Here is a 20,015-nt window from a genome sequence, read left to right as displayed (position 1 = left end):
TCCGTTTAAAACGGACCTTCAATAAATTAATGAATGATCTCACGCTTTATTATCGCGCGGACGAAAAACAAGTCATTATAACACGTGTGTCCTGTATCATACACCTTGTCGTTCAGTCAAGATATTTGAGACTTGATCGAAAGCCACTAAAATTCCCAAAGTGTAATGTATTTTAGTTGACATAAAGCAATATTCAAATGTTTGTTATACTCCTTAACACAAGGTTTATTTGGGATATTGCCAGATAACAAGTAGTATGGACAAAACCAACAATGATAAATTATGATAGCATTTAGTACTTAAGTAAAATACAGGAACTATCAGAGCATACAAGGCAACAGGAAATTAGTTTTTTATCAACAAGGGCAATGTGCTACAATACAATAAAAAACACAACAAAACAAAACAAGGTAAATTCCAAACAGTTTGCAAGCATAACACCCTTAAACTACAGCTTGTCCACTCAAGATAGACTGGAGACATGTCAAACAATAAAACAGGCCGTGTGCATCACACACAAGCAGTGGACTATCCGAATATTGTAGGTATATAATAAATCATCAAAATTTCCCGAGGCCAAGCCAATTTAACTAGAACTCCACAGGAGCTAGTTCTTTATTCCAGAGATACAATGAGTTTTTTGTAATCGGATTCATTCAACAGACCATCTGTGTCACTGTCATTGCTCATTTTAATCTTCGCAATCCAAGCTTTGAAAAAAGAACTTAAGTAAAAAACTTGTATTAATACTTGTTTCCTAAATTCTTTTTAAATTGAGTTTTTAAAATGTCCATTATTTCTTGTTTGTAATATCCACAACAACGAGTGAGGTTTGTCAAAATATCAAAGGTTACAAAAATAAACATCTAATAATCTTGCAATAGATTTACTAAATCGTCAGCGGTTTTATTCACGTTTGAAATGCAACCTGAATCAACATGAAGTTATTAAATCCTACCGCTATCTTCTGGTGAGGCGTTTATTAACCCAGGACTTGTGACTAGACTTTCATTAGCCTTTGTAACTTCACCAGAAACAGGAGCAAATATATCACTGGCAGCTTTCACACTCTCAACTACAGCAATAACATCTATAAAAAAAAGTAAATATAAATGAAAAACAAGTCGATATATAATAATTCAAATTTATACAATACAGCAGTCGGGCGAGAAGACTCGATGGTTGGGTGATCGCATTTTAACCAAAGTATATTATATTCGATGCCTAATGGTACTATCAATTTAGTCTTGTCTGTTCTTGGGCAACTAAATAAAATGCTCCGTTCTGACTAATGTGTTGTCTAAATTATCAGCCATACAGTAAAAAAACACGACAATCAATCACAAACTTAGTGGCCACAAAGTTTATAAAATTAAAACTTCATGTCCGTGCTATAAAATATTAAAATACTGTCACTGTCATGGTGTACAAAGATGAATAGAAATCCTTCATTTAACTTGATTCGAGTTATTATAATTTTATTATAATGTTCTTTTTTAAAATAGTATGGGCTTTAGATGTATACATGTATGTATTTATTAAACAATATAATACCTTTCCTTACTGCATAACATTATTTAAAAAAATAGTAGACCATTAATAAGAGGATCTTTAGTCTATTTTCTTAATATTGATGAAAATGTAGCTATTTGTATTTACATGTATGGGTAATACTGCCGCTGGTGACCAGTGAAAATTTTGGTCTTAAAATGATGCTTACGTCTCCCTGATACTCGCTGTACAATTTTTTTTAAAAAACTTGGGCATTCCTATCGAAAAATAACTTTGAAAATGCGCGAATCGTGCTGCGTCACCATCAGGGAGACGTAAGGAACATTTTAAGACCAAAATTTTCACTGGTCACCAGCAGCAGTGTTACCCATGTATGTACGAATGTACCGTATTGTATATTATGTATTTTATTTATCTCATCAAACCTACCATCTTTATCACACTCCACACCAACTTCTGGAAGTTCACAGTACACAACCTCACCAAGTTTTTCCTACAAATTAAACATTTTTACAAAATTGAATCAAAAACTACACAAAATAAGCCAAGAGTTTGTGTAATTGTTTAGCCAAACCTGTGCATAGTCTGTGATGCCAAAAGTGGCAACTCCATTTTCTATTGAAACCCACTCATGATCTTTCGTGAATAGCTTATCTGCAGATAAAGAATAACTTTATTACCAAGCAATTGTACCATGTTTTATCAATGTTTTTTAAATTTTTCCTACTGTGAAATAAACTGAGGTGACAGCAAAATGATTTAAGAAACACAAGGTGCAGAGTTTATTATTCATCGAATAGCAAATGAATGTCACTGTTTATTCTTATGTGTAGCATGGTCTTTATTTTGCCATGCTCTGCGGCACCGGTTTATCAAGTGCTCAACAGCACCGGTTTATCATAGTTACGAAGATTAAATCTATTATTCAACATATTTTTCTGATATGAGTACTTACAAGTAAACTGTTTCACACAACAAAAATGCAACGATAGTAACAGCCTATTATACCTGAAAGAAGCTGTGTAGTGTGAATTCTTCTGCAATGAGGTTTAAATGATTTGAGCAAACCATTTGATTGTGAAATGCTCAGAAATCCAACACGAGAATATTGAATTGATTTGAATGCTTTGCTGGCAACTGCATTGACCAACCTGGCAGATGCCATGTTTTTTTCCGCAATTAACAAAAGAACTATTTTATATAAGCTATTTGTTTTTTGTAAAAATAGTCTAGTTTTATCGCTTTTTTTACTGGGGATAAAAATATTTCATAGTAATACAGTATTCTACACTTCTTGAACTAAATTTGAACTTTTTCAAATAACTAACTGAATTCAAGTATGAACTTATGTTTATTTACTAATTATAAATTAACCCTGCTTTCTTCGAGATTCCATCAACTTTCGATGTACCTAAAGCGTTGTTTTACATCATGTTCTTATGGCTTCGTAAACATAACAGGGCTCTCTCGGTCTCTCTGAAACAGTGTGTACAAAGAACTGAACCGACACAACCCCGGATTTACTCATGCGGCACACAAAACATTATTGACTACTGTTTGTGTGCGCCGGAAATACGCAGTATTGATAGTCCGTTAACTTACATCCGTATGTACCAGAGTCTGTAGGTAAACATACAAACCCTAATCCGTACAGACATTAGTTTGATTAATAAATACTAAAGTTGAGAAGAGTGGTTAAAACCAAAGTACTAACTTTGGTTAAAACTGAAAAAGTATGTCATGGCCTCGTATTGCAGATAGCAACATGCTCCCACTAGCTGTCTCGCTGTCTTTAGATAGCACACAGAAATAAAAAAGAATAGAACGCGCATCTCTAATGTCGGCAAAGGAGAGAGGTGATACACTCTCTCTCTTTCGCGGGTCGTTCCCGTTTACTATTGTAGTCAATGGAATCGATGACGTTTTATGTAGTTTTTCTTCGTTTTTTGACTTAATTTAAAGTTATAGTGCAAAACAACTATTTTCTAATATATATATATTTCTAACAAACCGTTTGTTTAATTTTTTAATTTAATTTCTTAAATAATTAAATTTCCTGAACAAGTGGTAAACTGTAAGCGTTACCCTACTAAATAACTAAACTGGCCTAATAAACTTGAATAGTTGGTGTATTTTTGAAATAAATAGCTAAAACCTTCCAAAAATTCTTTGCGCCTATCTTTTACAATGGAGACCAAGCGAAATGGGGACGGAGTTGGCGGTCACGTGAATAGAAAAAAGAATATATCACGGTTTTGGGCAGTTGCGCGTTCTACTCTTTTTTATTTCTGTGAGATAGCAGAGAATCGCAAAACCAGTTTAATCCAGTTGCGACTCAGGAACTGGCGTCAAGACGTGCCACTACAAAACCAAGTCGGCCGCAATGAAAATATTTAATCCACATATACTATTTTACGCTGCTATGTTTATTTAATGTGGTGTATAAGCTGTAACTATACCTACAATCCATCCCTGTTAAGACATTGCAAACCACCACCACGTTTGTAAAATTGTGTAATAAGAAGAATATATAAAAGTACACCCATAGATTTATTCCAAGCGTTGATTGTTTACTTACAATTTTACACAATGTTTAATTGGTAATGTACAATTTAAACGTGTAAACACAAGATTTAGATATTCGTATAGCAGTTGGTTATTTCCTGTGTCTATACATACCAGCAGCAATAAGCGCTGCTCCTTTACCACTGCCGTCCTTAGCCCTGATAAACTGTACTTTGACGCCATGGTTTCGACAAAGTTCGTCAGTTTTATCCTCAAGCAAAGTGTCAAATGTAGGGTGGCCAGCATACACAGAACCATCTACCCCTGCAGTGACAACTAAATCATTCTTTTCAGGGTGATTTGCCTTGATTTTTCGTGCAACTGCAGAAATTCCAGCGGCACAAAGGTGAGCAGCGCGAATAGATACAAATTCGCATACTAGTTGAACTGTATGCACATCCCCCTGACTTGCTTTTACACCAACGGACGCAAGAATGCTTTTTACTACGTTTGTTTCGCCATGCCCCGCAATTGCCTCTTCCGTTATATCGGAAACATATCGGGAATCGAATCCTCCTGTTGTTCCTAGGTCTCCTAAACACTTTTCGTTGAAAATATTACCAACGCTAGCAAGTTGACACAAGATCAAACGAACGATTTCTCCTAAGTACATGCCGCTGATCATCTTTTCAAAAATAAATTCACCTGGCATTGGTGATGTCGCATCGACCTGTACAACACGTACGTAGTAGGGTGGGGTAAGTTGGGATATTTTATTTGATTTTCTTGTCCCATCGGGTAGTAATCAAAGAATAATTACAGAAATATTTATAGTAGGTTGGGGTATAATGGAACACCTTTTCATTTTATATTCTCGTTCCATTTAGTCGTAAACAAACAGCATTCAAATAATTATAAAATCGTATTATTACGACTTGCATAAAATGTTGTTATTTATTTAAAACAGATTAAGATGTTTAGATAATATGTGCTACAGGTGTCTCATCTTACCCCACAGTACTGTATAACTATAGTATATGAAATCGCTTTATGTACTATGATATAACCGTATCCCCGTAAATCTAAAGAGCTTTGTTAAGTTCACGACACGTTCAGAAAACTTTGGACAGAGGTTCTAACAGTGTCCCATCTAACCACACAGTATACTGTACAAGGCCTTATTAGTAATTTGATATGTTAGTGGGCTACGGTAACAAGACAGATAATATACTAGTAGTTTTATGAACTAAAATACCTGTTTATCGAATTCCGTCACAAAATGATTCAATGCCCCAGTGTCAGCAAAGTATTCCCACTCCATGTCCACACACATGAAACGATCATCCTTGTAGCCATTCACAGATTCGATGTTGGATACTTTTTCGAGGTATGCAGCATTCGTGCCGGTGCCAACTATTAAACCGATCTGACAGTTTTGATCTTCTGATACTCCCGAAACTAATGTACCAACAGTGTCATTGCAAACCGCAACCACTTCAAATTTTAAACTGCCTTGCCGGGCAATAGCATCACGTAACATTTGTACCACGTCTTCTCCTACCCCGTCTTTTATATTGTATGCTTTAGTCCATTGTTTAAGGATGGCATGGTCAATTCTGTCTTGATCAAAAGGAAAGGAGAAAGTAAATCCAACCGGTAACATCTTTTCTTCTAAACCGTTCTTAATCGCAAAATCAACCATATTTGCTGCAATGAAATCAAACAATTCGGCGCTGGTGCCTTCCAATTTTTCGTTTGGCACTTTGTACGACTCACTCTTGATAGTTGCATCAAATTTTGCCCCACCGTCAATCGAATCAGTCAACGTAAGCAACAAAACCCGGAGGTTAGTCCCGCCCAGGTCGAGCCCGATATACGCCCCCCTTTCTGAGCCATCTGGTAGGCTATCGACATAGGACGGTAACATTTCCATCCTGACATTTGATTTCGTCGATTTCTGCAAACCGATGCTCATGTCTTGCAACATCCTGTCGCTGATTAACGCTAATTGCACATCATTAATATGCATTAATTTTTTCAGTTTTTCCAAGTGTGGCTGGAATGAACCCATCTTGTTGTAATTTTCACTGTACCACTTAATGTAAGCAATCTGCGCACTATATTATTTAACTCGGTTGCTCGGAGCTATCTTATTCGTATGTCTGGTATTCCAAAACGACCGGGGGAGGCCTAAATTCAAAACAGAATTAGAATAAAGTTTCCTAGTATTTTTCAATATTACATGGGTTATATAGGCCTTTGTAAACAAATTGACTGTCTGTAAAAATAGTTTCATGTTCTGTTATATTTATTTCATAGAACAGTATACTTACACTAGTAATTAAGCTCAGTAATAATTTAAGAAAGCTACTACAGCTATTAAGATTGCCAATCTGCCGACTATATCACATTATATCCTGCCCGCCATGAATTAGCAGCAATAATCCCTGGCGTCGGTCGCTTGAGTGCGTCCGGTTCCACGTATCGGGCTTAGATGAATAGCGCGGGTAGAGGTTTGGTTATGCTTGAATAACCTTAGAGCCACAATCTCTTGAGGCTGGCACGTTTTCTCCAGCAATGTACCAAGTTCGGGTATAACGACTTTCATTGTCTTAAAAGCGCAATTGCTGCACGGCGAAAGATTATCCCTTGGGCAATGCTGCTGCGCGTGGTTTGCCTTAACCTTCACAGTGGCCTGTCTACTTTCCACGTCACAAACATTCTTTTAGCGATGATACAACACGTGTATGCATTCAACCACCATTGAATTCGTACGGCAGCTTTGATAGTTAAACATTACCTATAACATTATAGTGAATGCATACTCTTAATACTGCTATTCAATTCTCAACGCTTCACATATATACATAACGCGCTAGAATAAAATCTGCCACGCTCTGCTTAAATAAACGAGTCGCTTTCTCTGCTGTGCTCGCCATGTCACGGATATGTGAATCCATGTTTCACAATATACAGATCTGTTTGATATCTGAAACTTCCGTGTTTAAACAACTTTCTTCTGCGCAATCGTTAGCATCCAACTTTATAGATGTTTGATTTACTCGATGAAAGTAGCAACCCTTTCATGTAATATGTTTACATTTCTTTACTTTCAGAGAATGGTTTGTTTGCTGATCTTTGTTCGGCCTATTCTAAGCTTTAATGACTTACCAATTCGTAAAATCTTAACACCTCGCTTCTCTTTATACAGTAAAAGGAGACGCTATGACATTCCAATTAAATGTGGTTATCCAGCGGCTGAAATGTGGAAATGTCAACGAATGTAATAATGAAATACCAATCTGCAATTTAATTTGCTTACTGCAAATCAAGTACAAACAAATTGTAATATATACCTTTAACTGAGTTACCCCTCCGGATAAATGTTTTTTGAATTAACCATTAGATATTAGTGTAAAACGAAATTGTATTGTAACTATACAGAAGCAACACACCGGTATGTAACAAATTTCACTGCCTTTTTTGAACAAATTAGGTTACAGGTTAAATTTTCAAATTTTGCTTACCGCAAGAGTTTACCAGTCGGCTACAATGATCTTAAATAACAGAATTGGTGGTTTTACTGGTTTACCAAATAAAATATGATTTTATACACTGGTATACACTTAGTTATTATACATATTGTTAGCAATAACCATGGCAATTACAATGGCTTTGATTTAAAAAATACATACAACTGAAAAACTAACATTTTTAAAGGAAATACAACAATTCGCAGTGAGATTGATTTTTTGTCAATTGTACCAACACCGGCCATTAAACATAAACAATTACAATTAATTAAACCCTTTATATTTCCTAGGTAAGGCCACTAAAGCACAAGTTTGTTTGATTAGTTTGCACCAACTGGTGGACCTTGTGGAATCAAAGAGGTGAAAAAAGTTGAAACAAAACACCATGCTGTTGCTGAGAGGGATGGTGGGGGTGGAACATCTGGTTCACTCGGCAATTCATCCTGTATTAATGTTAACAGGTCTATGAATAGATCTACAGATATAACACTATTTATATAAACATATTACACCTATTTGTTTTAGTAAGTTACTAAGTTATCCAAACGAAATTTGTCAATAAATGCCTATTTATTTTTTCCATTTTTACTGCATGAATATAATTTTAACAACTTATCTCTTAAGCAACGCTCAATTGGGAGCATTGTCGCACAATGTTTTGCCAAAGAAGGCATTTAAACTTAGTGTTACAGGTCCTTATTACAAACTAAAAAAAAACAGATTATTGCTTATTTGTTTTAGAATGTTTATATTACACATTCCTCTTCTAATTACAATTTCTTACATTATCATCAGTTGACATTTCACCATTGTTGTTATTATCTGGTTGTTGGGGAACAGGGTGGCGGCGTTGAACTTGAAAGAATCCGGACTGATAACTGCAACAATAATTAGAATTTGGTATTGTAAAAACGAGATTTAATAATAATAATTCAAGCTATAATTTTATTTTTGCATAAATGGTAATAGGAAAAAATCTCTTTAAATTGTATTTTTTCAGGTTATTTGGAGACTTATGTAACTGTATAATTAGGGTCAGAGGTGTCTAAAATGAAATTAAACAGAAACCAAAAAGTTTAATAGAATGTAAGTATACAAACTGAAGAAATTGTCACTTACATGTAAATAATGACAAAAAGTGAAAGGATAAAGATGAACCTCCAAAATGAGGAGTAAAAATACACAATGCTGAGGAAGAAACATCCACGGAGCATTGTAAAAAAAACATCCAGCCAATCTCTCCGCATCGGATCGTCATCATCTGCTGCAGCAAATCCTCCCTGTGCATTCATCTGCATGAATAAAGGAGTTTCATCTTTTATTTTAATACCCTAAAAAGCTAAAATATCATTGTTTGTTGTGCAATAGTAAACATGAAGCAATTTTCCTGATGCACAATAAGGCTATAGGGGAATTATTTTCATTTATGATGCATGTTACCACTAAATGTAGGAATTTACAAACTTACTGGAGGATTGTTATCAGGAGCTGGCCTCACTGGCTCGGGGGCGTTAGGGGCAATGTTGGGTTCTGGATGAGCTACTGCTGCTGCAGGTGTCGTGGTTTGAGTAACTGAAGCAGTAAAAGGCATATGCATGCCTGGTACTTGCATTCCGTAACTGCAGGAGGTATAAAACATTATGTTTCATCAACACAGAAGCCGAAATGTTTTTTTGGAACTCAATATAAACAAATTTAGTTACGTTTGTAAATAGATTTAGTCAAATGTTATCTCAACTTAATTATGTAAATTTGCTACATTAATTTTCATTGAAATGTAATGGAAAATGGTGTTCAAACTATTAAAACGAAGAATTGCAACTTACTATTGCATGTACTCAGCCATTTGCTGCTGATATTGCTGCCACGCCTGGTTGTATTGCTCGGGTGTCATCTGTGTGGAGGTAAACTGCTGCATGTAAGGTTGGCTGTACATCTGTTGCCAGCTGTTATATTGTCTGAATATTGTTTAATATATTAGGATAGTTGATTGTTCTAAGCAAAAGTAACTAAGGCATTACGTACTGTGTCATGGGATTGGGTTGGGAATTTGATGCGGTGTGTCTTTGTCGTAATTCAGTTGGTAATGTAGAGGTGTCATTAGTAGAAGTCTGCTAAACACATATAAAGGTTTGTTAATGAACAAAACCAACTGCCAACCACTACACACGCACTAAAAATACCAAGTATGATTCATTGCTTCCTCACACAATCACATAAAACTAATAAACTCATGTCATATGCAAACTGTACATCGCATATTTGCATTATATGATGTCTTACTAAGTTTGATACGGGTTTAATTTCTAGTTTGAACACAACACATGAGATCTAGATTTTTAGACAAAGACATTATCAACAGAGCTGTACAAAATTTCAGACTAAATAGAACTGACAGGGATACTAAACTAATACAACTGTGTAAGTAAGACTTACAGTGGGTTGGATAGAATCTGGATTTGAAGAGATTGAAGTAACAAGATGCACGATGTTTGGAAGATTGGAAACCTAAATAACATTACAAGTTACAACATTCTAAACAAACAGAATATTCACAACTTCTAAAAATATAGCCACTGCTGACCACTGTTTAAAAAAATTCAACACAAAATGGTATTACATAAAAACAGATTTTAATAATGCTTTGGTAAAAAGGTAAATACACAAATACTGGTACAGTGGTACTCACTTTTAAAACAGAACCAAGAACTTCATGATCTAGTAAATACTTCCCTCCGTATATAAGCCTTTGTTCCTCAGGTTTCTATGTATTAATACATATAAAAGAATGAGGATTTACTTTTAGAAGAAAAACTTTGAAAAAGAAGAAACGCTAAGTTTATTAAATATTTTTGTGAATAGTTGAAAGAACAAAAAAAAAACATTTTGTATTTGTCGCATTAAAAATAACGGTTATATGGAATTTGTGCTTCTATATTTTTGTTTTTTTTAAGGTAAATTTCAAGTTGAGCACCGCTTGTAACAATTGCGTTTATTGTTGAAATCTTTTAACTCCTGACAAAAAACATTAGCAGCTTCCTCTGTTGGAAAAGTTAATATGTCTGTTCTTGAATTAATGGCAAGTTATCCAAATGATCACTGATGAACTGTAATGTTCAAATAGGTTGGCAATTGCCATGTTATTTTCGTTTATTTGTTTAATTTCGTCGACCATGGACCATTTTCAGTAAACCAGTGATGGAGGACCCCAAGGCCCAAAGAAATGGCGACGAACAATAATAGGCAACACAGCAGTTATGAAGGAGAACGAACATAACATAGAAAAATGGCACACTTTAAATTCGCTATACATAAAATAAAGAACGTCCCAAGTAAAGAATACAATATACTCTTACCGGTTTTCCTGCATAACTTTCTTTTATAAGTTCTTTTAATTTCTTTACTTGCCATTGCTTTTCACAGTCAAAAACTTGGTCAGCTTGATGCTGATTTGCTGCTCTGATAGAAATGCGAATTTTTGTTCCTGACATATTACCTTGTTTGATCTATACCCCTTTAAATAGAAGCACACATCAGAAAACAAGCAGAACGAATAAATACAGAAACACTTAACTCATACAATACAATAGTATAGAATTGATAACTTAGTAAGTACACGTCAGTGTATTTTGTTTTGTTGTGAGACATCACATGACCAAATATGGAGTATTACGTAATAACATGCTTTAATAGGCTCACACAGAAATCAAAACGTCTCTAATTCCGTTCCCACGGTTTGTATTTTAAAAGTGTAATTGTATTTTATTTAACGCGATAATAGTGGGACTAGTTTCTTCCGCTCCTTAATGTATTCGGATATTGATATCAGATCATAGAGCCATAATAAAAATATGAGACTAGAAAGAGTCCGTATATAAACGAATAAGTGATTTGTACATGGCGCAAGCTTTTTATTTATATCCAACAAGAAATATTTATAGAATCTTATACACCAGAATTCGTATATACAGACTTTAGCATAAACTGAACGGTATTTCACTGCTACCTGAAGATGACGCTAGAGACCTTACCAACCAACCAACCAACCAGTTACGAAACCAGGGAAGCTTTTTTCAATCGCGATTTTCCATTATCATGAGTGTCACCCAGACAAACGAAGGAGTGTGTAAAGTGCGTGCGTGCGTGCTGGAGTTAGATTTTACAACCTGTCGCAATAGTCTGTCTCGACGAAGGTTCGGTTGGGTGTTTCCAGTAAGGTAACTTTAGTTATACTGTAGAGCATTTGAATATTTTGTTTGGAACAATGTCAATACACCTTTGGCTTTGCGTACAGTAATAAACATTATAACCTCCTTTCATTTTTGTTATTGCGTTAAATACTTTGCGCACCGTTGTATTGTTGTTTAGTACAGTAGTACGAATGTCAATTTCAGCCATTTTTTTAATTAAACAGATTAGGCTCATAGAAAGTATTTTAGGTTGGTACTTAGAGGTTATTTAGGGGCAGGTGGTTCGTGGTGGTTATAGATGTTAGTGGTTGGTTGCCCCATTTAGCGCTAGCAAATAACTTAGGAGGAGAATTGATCACTATGTAAATGCTAAGTATCTAACATATCACTTAGTCTTTCTTCTTTCTGGTAATATAATACTGAGCAACGTTTTAGATACTGAATTTAATGTAGGAACTATTAAGTTTGTATACAGATACACAATCATGTGCTGTTATGTTATTGTAACCGTTCGAAGTATGTTGTGGAGTTTACTAAGCATAACTGCATGCTTAACTGAGCTAGCAGCCTTCATGAGCGCCCACTGGCTTATAACATCTGAAATGAAAATTCCTGACAGCAACTCAACACATGTTAATGGATTATCAAGTGAAACAACAATGATTCGCACAATTGGTCTTTTTCTTCGTTGCCAGCAAGTTGGAAATGATGATTTTATAAGAATGTCAGATAACTGCCGTGTGTATGCTCACTCCATTGGGGAAATTGCTTCACCTTTTTGGACTGCAACCTGTATATTCATGGCCACAGCAATACTGTTCCTGTTGGTAGTTGCCTTGTTTTCAGTGTGGGCTTTGTGCTTTCGCAATCTGGGAAGGAAAAGCATATTCAGTATATCAGGAATTCTCCAAGCCATAGCAGGTAACTTATCAATGCAGATGTATGATACTTTTGTGTTTGCGACTTGTTTTCATTGATCTCTTGTCAACAGGACTGTTGTTAATATTTTCACTTGTCCTGTTTCCTGCTGGTTGGGGTTCGGAGAGAGTTCAATTTGATTGTGGAGCCCACACTGGTGCCTTTAATGTAAGTTAATATTATATTAAAAATTTGAAATATTGACTGAAGCCGTGTCAATGTACTTTTGTAACCAATACGAGTTCGTTCTTAAATGTAAGTTGAGTAAGCATTTTGATGTTTTTGTTATTTATAGCTTGGAACATGTCACATTGGATGGGCATACTATGCTGCAATGTTTGGTACCCTGTTATCTTTCTTTTGTGCTGTGATGTCCAACCAAGCTGAAGCATCCACTGGAAGTGAACGTGTTGAAAACGACATTATAGATGGCAAGAATCCGGTTTGTGCATTGTAGAGTTCCATCTCTGGGCCAAAGTATAGATTCGACACACTGTAACAGCAAACGGTGCTTCCAGACTAAGTTGGTGTCCCAGTGCTTCCACTATTTTTTTTAAACAAATAATTGTGTAAATTCTTTAGTAAGTTTAGTGAATCGCCACTAAGTCATGTTTGTTTATTCAAGTATTGTCCTGCCTTGGTATAACATAGCATAGAAATTCTTTTAAATGTGCAATTATGTTCCATTAACTAAAAAAACACGGTACCAGTTTAAAGGAATTGAGACTTAGGTACGCCTAGTCCTGGTTAATCAATCTATGCAGGTTCGCCACCATTCCACTACATTCTTAAGTCAACATGCCACAATCGTTTGACAAGCCGTAAGCTTAAGTAGCTAAGTTCCTCGTGCCAAGTGCTATTTGGCATATTAAACTCTCATATCGCGTACTGAACCAACAAACAATTGTGCTACGTGATCAACTTGAACTTAATCGGTGAAAGAATAACTAAAATATGCGTTAAGTACACTTATGTAAGTCTGTAGTATTTCACTCGCAATCTGAACATTAAACGTCATTGCATTTAATCGCTTTGCTGCCATTGCATAACTTTTTAAACTTTAAGCGTAGCCTTAAATTTAAATTTGTCCATCGCGCCGCCGGCAAATATTTCGTGGATTTAGCAGGCGCTAACAGAACACGACGGTACATGATCATGTTGTTGTTTTATACTGTTTCGCTGAAACACGTAAACGATCGTATATTTTCCAATGGCGAACAGACGTCGCCTGTCCAGTACACATCCTATACGAACGGCCGAGATATGTTATTAAAGTGTAACTGCTGTTTAAGCGTCGGTTGCCCAAGACACCCGAAAATTATCCAAAATTTCTTAACCCGGGTAAATCGAAATCAACGTTTGCTTGGCCACCTGTCGTCATAAAGAGCCAATCTCATGGTACAGATTTCCCGTCAATCACGCAATCCTCGGTTTAACTATTATCGTTGTGTCGCATTCTCGTGCTTCCCGCGGGACCGTTTATTTAGATCATTTTTTAAGGACGCTTGAACAATTGATCGCCACAAGTCCCCACGGGAGCTAATCTTTAACACAAAACCTCCATCTTACGAATCGCGTGATCACCTTTGCAAAACATGTTTACGGCTTCTCTGGAAGGCGAAATCAGTCACTATTAGTTACCATGGTGGTAACTCGCCTTAACATTGCAGCACCGCCCAAGTATATCACTTTGTAATCAAATCATATTCCTTCTTATTAATAATTCATGCCTAAGCCGTACAAACCGCCATATACATATCGCGTAGTCGTAAAGGTCTATTTGGTTAACTGAGTTTCTATCGACCCCACATTTACTTTTGTTTGGCTTAAATTTCTATCATTCTATGTGTATTGTTTTGTGCAATTGAAAAAGTATTAAGTTTCTTTTCTATTTATTCGGTATGGCCCATTGTTGTTTGAAACCAGGTCATGTTTTCCTACGTGCCAAAATTTCAAACACTCCTTTATACGTCATAAGCTTCTCGGCTTATGGGCCTGCCAACTATTGTGTATTCTCAAGAAATTACGTAACAACATAGAAATGTACCAACTTAGTCACAAATTTTGGGGGAAATCTAAAAGTACGAACGTTCCTCTATGTGTGGTTGGTATGTGTTATATCGGGTAGCTATTTCGCCATCTCGCTTACATACAATAGCAAAACCACTGTACATTATATTTTAATTCGTTATGTGCTATGAGTCATACGCAATATGTAGTTATTCACCGTGTGTTCCAAATAAATGTAAAGTACCCACAAATACCAACGTGTGTTTTTATGGATTCCTTATCTTTTACCTCAGTATATATCTGGGTATTTTTTGAACCTATACATGCTATGGCTCGTTTATAAGATCTATCAGGCCCAAACACAGCCTACAGCTATGAGACGGCAACAAACTGTCCAATTTTACTCGAACATGACGTTTACAAACGCCTGAGCGACTACTGAATAGCCGAAGTCTAGCTTATGGTGAACAGAGTCGTATAAACACCGAGTAGTCCAACTGCCGTCTATGTGTGTCCAAAATAGAGCAAAAGTGGTGACTTTGACAATGGGTTTAAACGAACTTGTTAAGTTTTGTTTGTGTTTTCCTATTGTGGGAAGGTGTAAAACAGCTTCTATTTACCTTACCAAACATTTTTTAGAAAAAAATGTATAAATTTAGCCGCATTAAATGACTAAAATGTCGCAAATCAACCGCTTCTAATTCTAATTTTTGACTTTTTTGGACACAGAAAACAAATAACACATGTTTTTTACATTTTTCAACCTTTAAATTTGTTTTTAGGCCCAAGTTTTTCTGTAATTTACCGAAAAACATACATTTTCCCTATACCTACTGTGTTATTTTGGACCCAAATTGCCGTTCAATTTGTGTTTTACGTAACAATGGGTTGGACTACTCGGTATTTCTATGGCTCTGATGGTGAACAGTCAAAACGAAATTCTATTACATCTTTATTATTTGTACCCATTCTGTTACGTCACAGTACGTTGACATGTCGACATACTTTATTCTAATATTGACTTAATTTGTTTGTTTGTGGTCGAACAGTGCTTCATATGCGTCTGTAGATATAGTGTTTAATATTCACTCTCTATTTCAAAGTTTTTAGCATTAACAGAATCCGCACGGTCAGTGATGCACATTGCAGTTAAAATGTTTTCGGAAACACTGCGAATAGTTTAAAAGTTTATTCTATTTGCTGAACGACATATGGTTATGTGTACATACTACGTCGGATTGCATTGTGTTTCAGATCGGAATAATGAGAAACGCCCAATCAGAACCTGGCTATTATTATCTCTCTGAAACTGGGTGGGATCGGATTACTGTTAAATTAAATATATACTCCTAATTAGAAATCATTAAGGGTTTAAGTCTCCGGAAACACAAGCTCTACCAGTGAACCACCAGTCGCATTTGTGAATAAATATGTGTAATGTTTGTACCATTATCGTCTTTAAAACGCCCTGCTTCCGTTTTCACATTTCAAACTCGTTATGTATTGTATTCCTCCACTTGGCCGTGTCGCGTTACGCTTTTTGTTACAGTTTAAACTAGACAGAGTTATTCAGTTCTACCGCTGCTGCGTCTAGGCAATAAACCCACTCTTGACATGTTCACAATGAGAGCGGTTGTATAGAGGCCGTCACAGCGCGTCGACATTAAATTATGTCAGGCGTACTTTCCTTTGATGTGGCCTCGAAATTTGGGTTAGGGCTTAGAATGGAGCTGCTTAAGCACATTATTTACGTTTCCCGAAGTATTAAAAACGTTTGAATGATTTTATTCGCTCGGCTAGCCAACAATCATGGAAATTACTGAGTGGCATACAATACAAAAGCTTTGAACACAAGTAACACAATAGCATCGACAAGGCGACCATTTCGCTTGAAGCGAACAATTATTTATAACATTGGTGTGACTCAGACCCCCGTCGATCTAACCTCAAGCATGCCACACACCAGAAAAAAGCCCCGCCCACTCGTTTCAGTAAAAACATTAGGAGTTCGTAAACTTGTGACAGGAGTATTTTAACTACGTGTTGGTTAATGGTTAAACCTTCGCACAAAAAGTCGATACTCAACCAATCCATGGAGTCAGGTAGAAATATTATGCTCGAGTTACGCCCGGCGCACACTACTGACGCATAAAGCCCGTCATCACTGGGCCGTTAACATCACAACACGGGTTTTGGGTTAACCCTAGGTTGAAATGTGCGGGGTTTCTGTTTTAACCGGTGCCGGCATCTGATGCGCTGCTGACTCAGACTTGCTGTGTGATTCACTCTTGGAAGCAACTTGCTTTAAACTATATCCACAGATACGGACGCAAGTAAGCGTCACCGTGTAAATACATAAACAACAATACAGCAGAAGGTTGTTGTTCAAAATGTGCGTTAGGTATCACCAACAAGCCTGCCAGGGTCAAAACCATTCGTTTTCTTCTTGTATGATGAAATAGACAGGGAGGTAAAGGCTAAATGTTAGGTTTAAACGAGTCCATACTACAACAACAAAATAACCGAATGTGTGCTTATCAACACATTACAGTTAATGGTGTAAAAACTTTAATTCTAAGTTTTAGTGCTTTGCAGCACCTTGATTGGCCATAACAGCAAAACGACGCCGGGTTTTGAAAATATTTCGCGCGCAATGTGACGTTGCATTCTTCACATTGTTTCTCTTCGAAAGTTGTTCGGTGGTGAACCTATAATCTCTGGAGGGAATTCATTATCAGTTGTAATATCGAGTTGAAACAACAGTAACAAGTCCCACAGGTTGGGCTTTTGCATTACAAGTTGCGTGCGGTTGGCAGTCCCGTCACCAGAGTCGTAGCACCTGTTAAAATCGCTGCCAGTCTATAATAAGAGGCAGTTTCTACCTGCCAACCTTATATGGTGTTACAATTTTCAGCAAAACCCAGTTTTAACACATTTTGTTTAACTGTCTCATATTCATATGCTTAATCTACTAAATGAGTTTTAAAAGGCACGAAGTTTTGGGTATAACAGCATACTACTATGTATGTCTCCATTCTCCTGTTTTGCAATCAGATCTAAAATACACTTTTCTCATAACTAGACCACGTCAATGCAAGCCAAGAGAAAAAAATAGAAAAATGTTAATCAGATCAACGTAGGACGAGGGCGTCATTACAGATTTAGTTTGCTTATTTAAAAGTTATACATAGTAAAATGTCCGTCCCATTTTCCCACGAAGTGTGTGTTTTGTAAATTACAAATACATAAATTGTTTTTATTCACTGAAGTCTTTATATAGAAGGGTGGGGGAAGATGGGACAGCTGAAGCATATTTTATTCCAATATCCTGATCGTATTATAAACAATTAACAACGGTCTGTGGGAGTCGTGAGGATACGGTTTTGTAATTTTTTGACTGTTCTTTGATTAATATTAAATGGGACAAAAATGTCCCTTCTTCCTCCACCCTACTATAACGGTTAAACCTACTGTTAATAACGGTTAACAGTCTAACCGCCCGAGCCAAGAATTTGTTGACCACCAGACGAGATGTGAGGATGTTTTGGTTTGGCATTCGACACCTCAAGTCGTTTAGCGTCTTGTCGCAACTTCCACTATTTATTTATTTTCAAACAAGGTCAGCCATGGGCCAGCAGCCTCTGTTCAAACCCCCTTATCCCGCTGTTGGTTGTTGCTGGAGGTCTCAGGTAACACCGGCACCCAAGGGCGGTTTTAGCTCACTTTTGCGGTGGTGGCTACCGCGGGGCACATTAGAAATCCGTGCAGGTTTACAACGAGAAAGCCGGCAGTTAAAATTAGGGCGATTTGCCGCCGGGACAATGGTTTGTATATCGAAATTAAAAGCGATTCTAAGGATACACCCGTAATTGTCCGTCGCCTGAAATCCGATGTGAATGTCGCTTCAGGGCATTTTGCTTTGTCGCGACAGATTTATTAAAGTCACGCACGCACATTTGGAAATAGAGCTGAGCATTTGGTTCTCTTGCAAAACATTAACGATGTATTTTACTTCTGTCGGTTAAACTACATTCGACCTTCCTATAATTTATGCTTGGGCAAGTAAAACGGCTGTCTAGCGCTCTCTGCTGACCGTGAACTCGCCTAATAACAGCGACGATCGTTATTGGGGGTTGCAGACACGCACAAGCTACAAGGATATGATAATTCAAAGACATACACTTTTTATGCACGCATTTATAACACATACAACATGTCCACTAAGAAGAAACATGTAAATTAGAAAAAAATGTGAAAATATTTTTATAAATTAGATACATTAATATGTAAATATATAAGCAGACGCTTTACGTAAGGATGCGAATTGTGCTTCTCTGATTAGCACCTACGTTGTTGTCGTAAACTGTCGTTGTAACGACACGTAGCTGCATGAGGAACGTTCATTGACCAAGCAGGGAGACGATATAGAGCCTGGGACCCGGGAATATCCGGATTACCGGTTTTAGAAGGCTGTCGGCACCTGTTTATTGCTGCTTGCGATGTCTGAACGGTGTATTCTGATTGGGCAGATCATGTGATCAGTTTAATCGTTTACATTATGACGTCACCATAGACACAAGATTAGATTCGCTTAATTACGTCATCGAGAAGCGAAAGTCGATTTGGCATCCTATAACACAACACGGTGTTTAAAGAATACATCTGCTATAAGTAAAAAATGTTGCTAATATGTAAGAAACGTGAGCAAAGTTATAATTGTCACTCTTCAGCATACCTGCTGCATAAAACCAATACTTTTAAGCTGTGATAAGATTCCTGGACCGTGCTTCGCTTGCTTTGTTTTATGTTGTGCTTCCTGGTTAAATCCGACGAAGCTCGCCCACACTAACGGCCATCACCAGCCGCGAAATAGGTCGATAGGCAACGCTTGTGCGTTTTAATAAATGGGTCGTGAAAATACATAGATAAGCCACTGGTTGACTTTAAACCTAATGTGATTGGAAAAATGTGAAAGTGTATTGAGGTACCGAATATACATATGAAATAGATCGGTTCTGCCTATTTCGCTTTAAAAAACAGATACACAGAACGTGCGGTGCAATTATATAAGCGTGTAGTAGACAGATTGTATTACTTAGGCTGTTGTTACTAACGCATACGCAGGTACGACTGCAAACAATCGACGGATATTTGTTAATAACTGGTTGTTCTACTTATTTTCATACGACCGAATGGTACACGCTCAAACGCTGTAGAATATACTATGCATCATGCATACCAAGAGCTAGTGTGCTGCGCTTTTTACGGTTAGACAGTCGAAGTAAGCCAAATTTTCAAGTGTGCTCTAATTACATGTGATTCGTGCAGCATTATCATTGTTAAGCTC

General features: G+C 36.7%; 4 protein-coding genes across 5 annotated transcripts; 1 reads left to right on the top strand and 3 right to left on the bottom strand.

Moving 5' to 3' along the window:
* Positions 1–151: 151 nt before the first annotated feature.
* LOC100184495 (glycine cleavage system H protein-like) lies at positions 152–2,768 on the bottom strand. Its single transcript, XM_002127948.5, has 5 exons — positions 2,521–2,768; positions 2,087–2,166; positions 1,942–2,005; positions 959–1,090; positions 152–710 (listed from the first exon to the last, which is right to left on the bottom strand). The coding sequence occupies exons 1-5, from the start codon at positions 2,675–2,677 to the stop codon at positions 616–618; spliced, it is 528 nt and encodes a 175-aa protein (XP_002127984.1). The 5' UTR covers positions 2,678–2,768; the 3' UTR covers positions 152–615.
* A 1,242-nt stretch (positions 2,769–4,010) lies between these two features.
* Positions 4,011–6,306, bottom strand: LOC100177490 (hexokinase-2-like). The gene is made up of 2 exons (XM_002127993.5): positions 5,273–6,306; positions 4,011–4,747 (listed from the first exon to the last, which is right to left on the bottom strand). Exons 1-2 carry the CDS (start codon positions 6,086–6,088, stop codon positions 4,169–4,171), a joined length of 1,395 nt encoding a protein of 464 aa, XP_002128029.1. The 5' UTR covers positions 6,089–6,306; the 3' UTR covers positions 4,011–4,168.
* Positions 6,307–7,424: 1,118 nt separating this feature from the next.
* Positions 7,425–11,109, bottom strand: LOC100175173 (homocysteine-responsive endoplasmic reticulum-resident ubiquitin-like domain member 2 protein). Of its 2 annotated transcripts, none has more exons than XM_009859698.3 (9): positions 10,907–11,109; positions 10,240–10,314; positions 9,987–10,058; positions 9,576–9,664; positions 9,377–9,508; positions 9,019–9,169; positions 8,670–8,842; positions 8,335–8,428; positions 7,425–7,993 (listed from the first exon to the last, which is right to left on the bottom strand). In XM_009859698.3, exons 1-9 carry the CDS (start codon positions 11,039–11,041, stop codon positions 7,871–7,873), a joined length of 1,044 nt encoding a protein of 347 aa, XP_009858000.1. In that variant the 5' UTR covers positions 11,042–11,109; the 3' UTR covers positions 7,425–7,870. The 2 variants fall into 2 exon arrangements, with proteins under 2 accessions (XP_009858000.1, XP_009858001.1); XM_009859699.3 differs by having other exon boundaries at positions 7,480–7,993; positions 9,576–9,661; positions 10,907–11,099.
* A 1,014-nt stretch (positions 11,110–12,123) lies between these two features.
* LOC100185362 (LHFPL tetraspan subfamily member 2a protein-like) lies at positions 12,124–14,921 on the top strand. The gene is made up of 3 exons (XM_002128091.4): positions 12,124–12,661; positions 12,732–12,826; positions 12,954–14,921. Exons 1-3 carry the CDS (start codon positions 12,226–12,228, stop codon positions 13,113–13,115), a joined length of 693 nt encoding a protein of 230 aa, XP_002128127.1. The 5' UTR covers positions 12,124–12,225; the 3' UTR covers positions 13,116–14,921.
* Positions 14,922–20,015: the final 5,094 nt, after the last annotated feature.

This window comes from Ciona intestinalis, chromosome 3, assembly GCF_000224145.3.
Source record: "Ciona intestinalis chromosome 3, KH, whole genome shotgun sequence".
Taxonomy (NCBI): Eukaryota; Metazoa; Chordata; class Ascidiacea; order Phlebobranchia; family Cionidae; genus Ciona; species Ciona intestinalis.
Note: the sequence above shows the minus strand (reverse complement) of the source record. Positions and strands in the feature narration are given on the sequence as shown.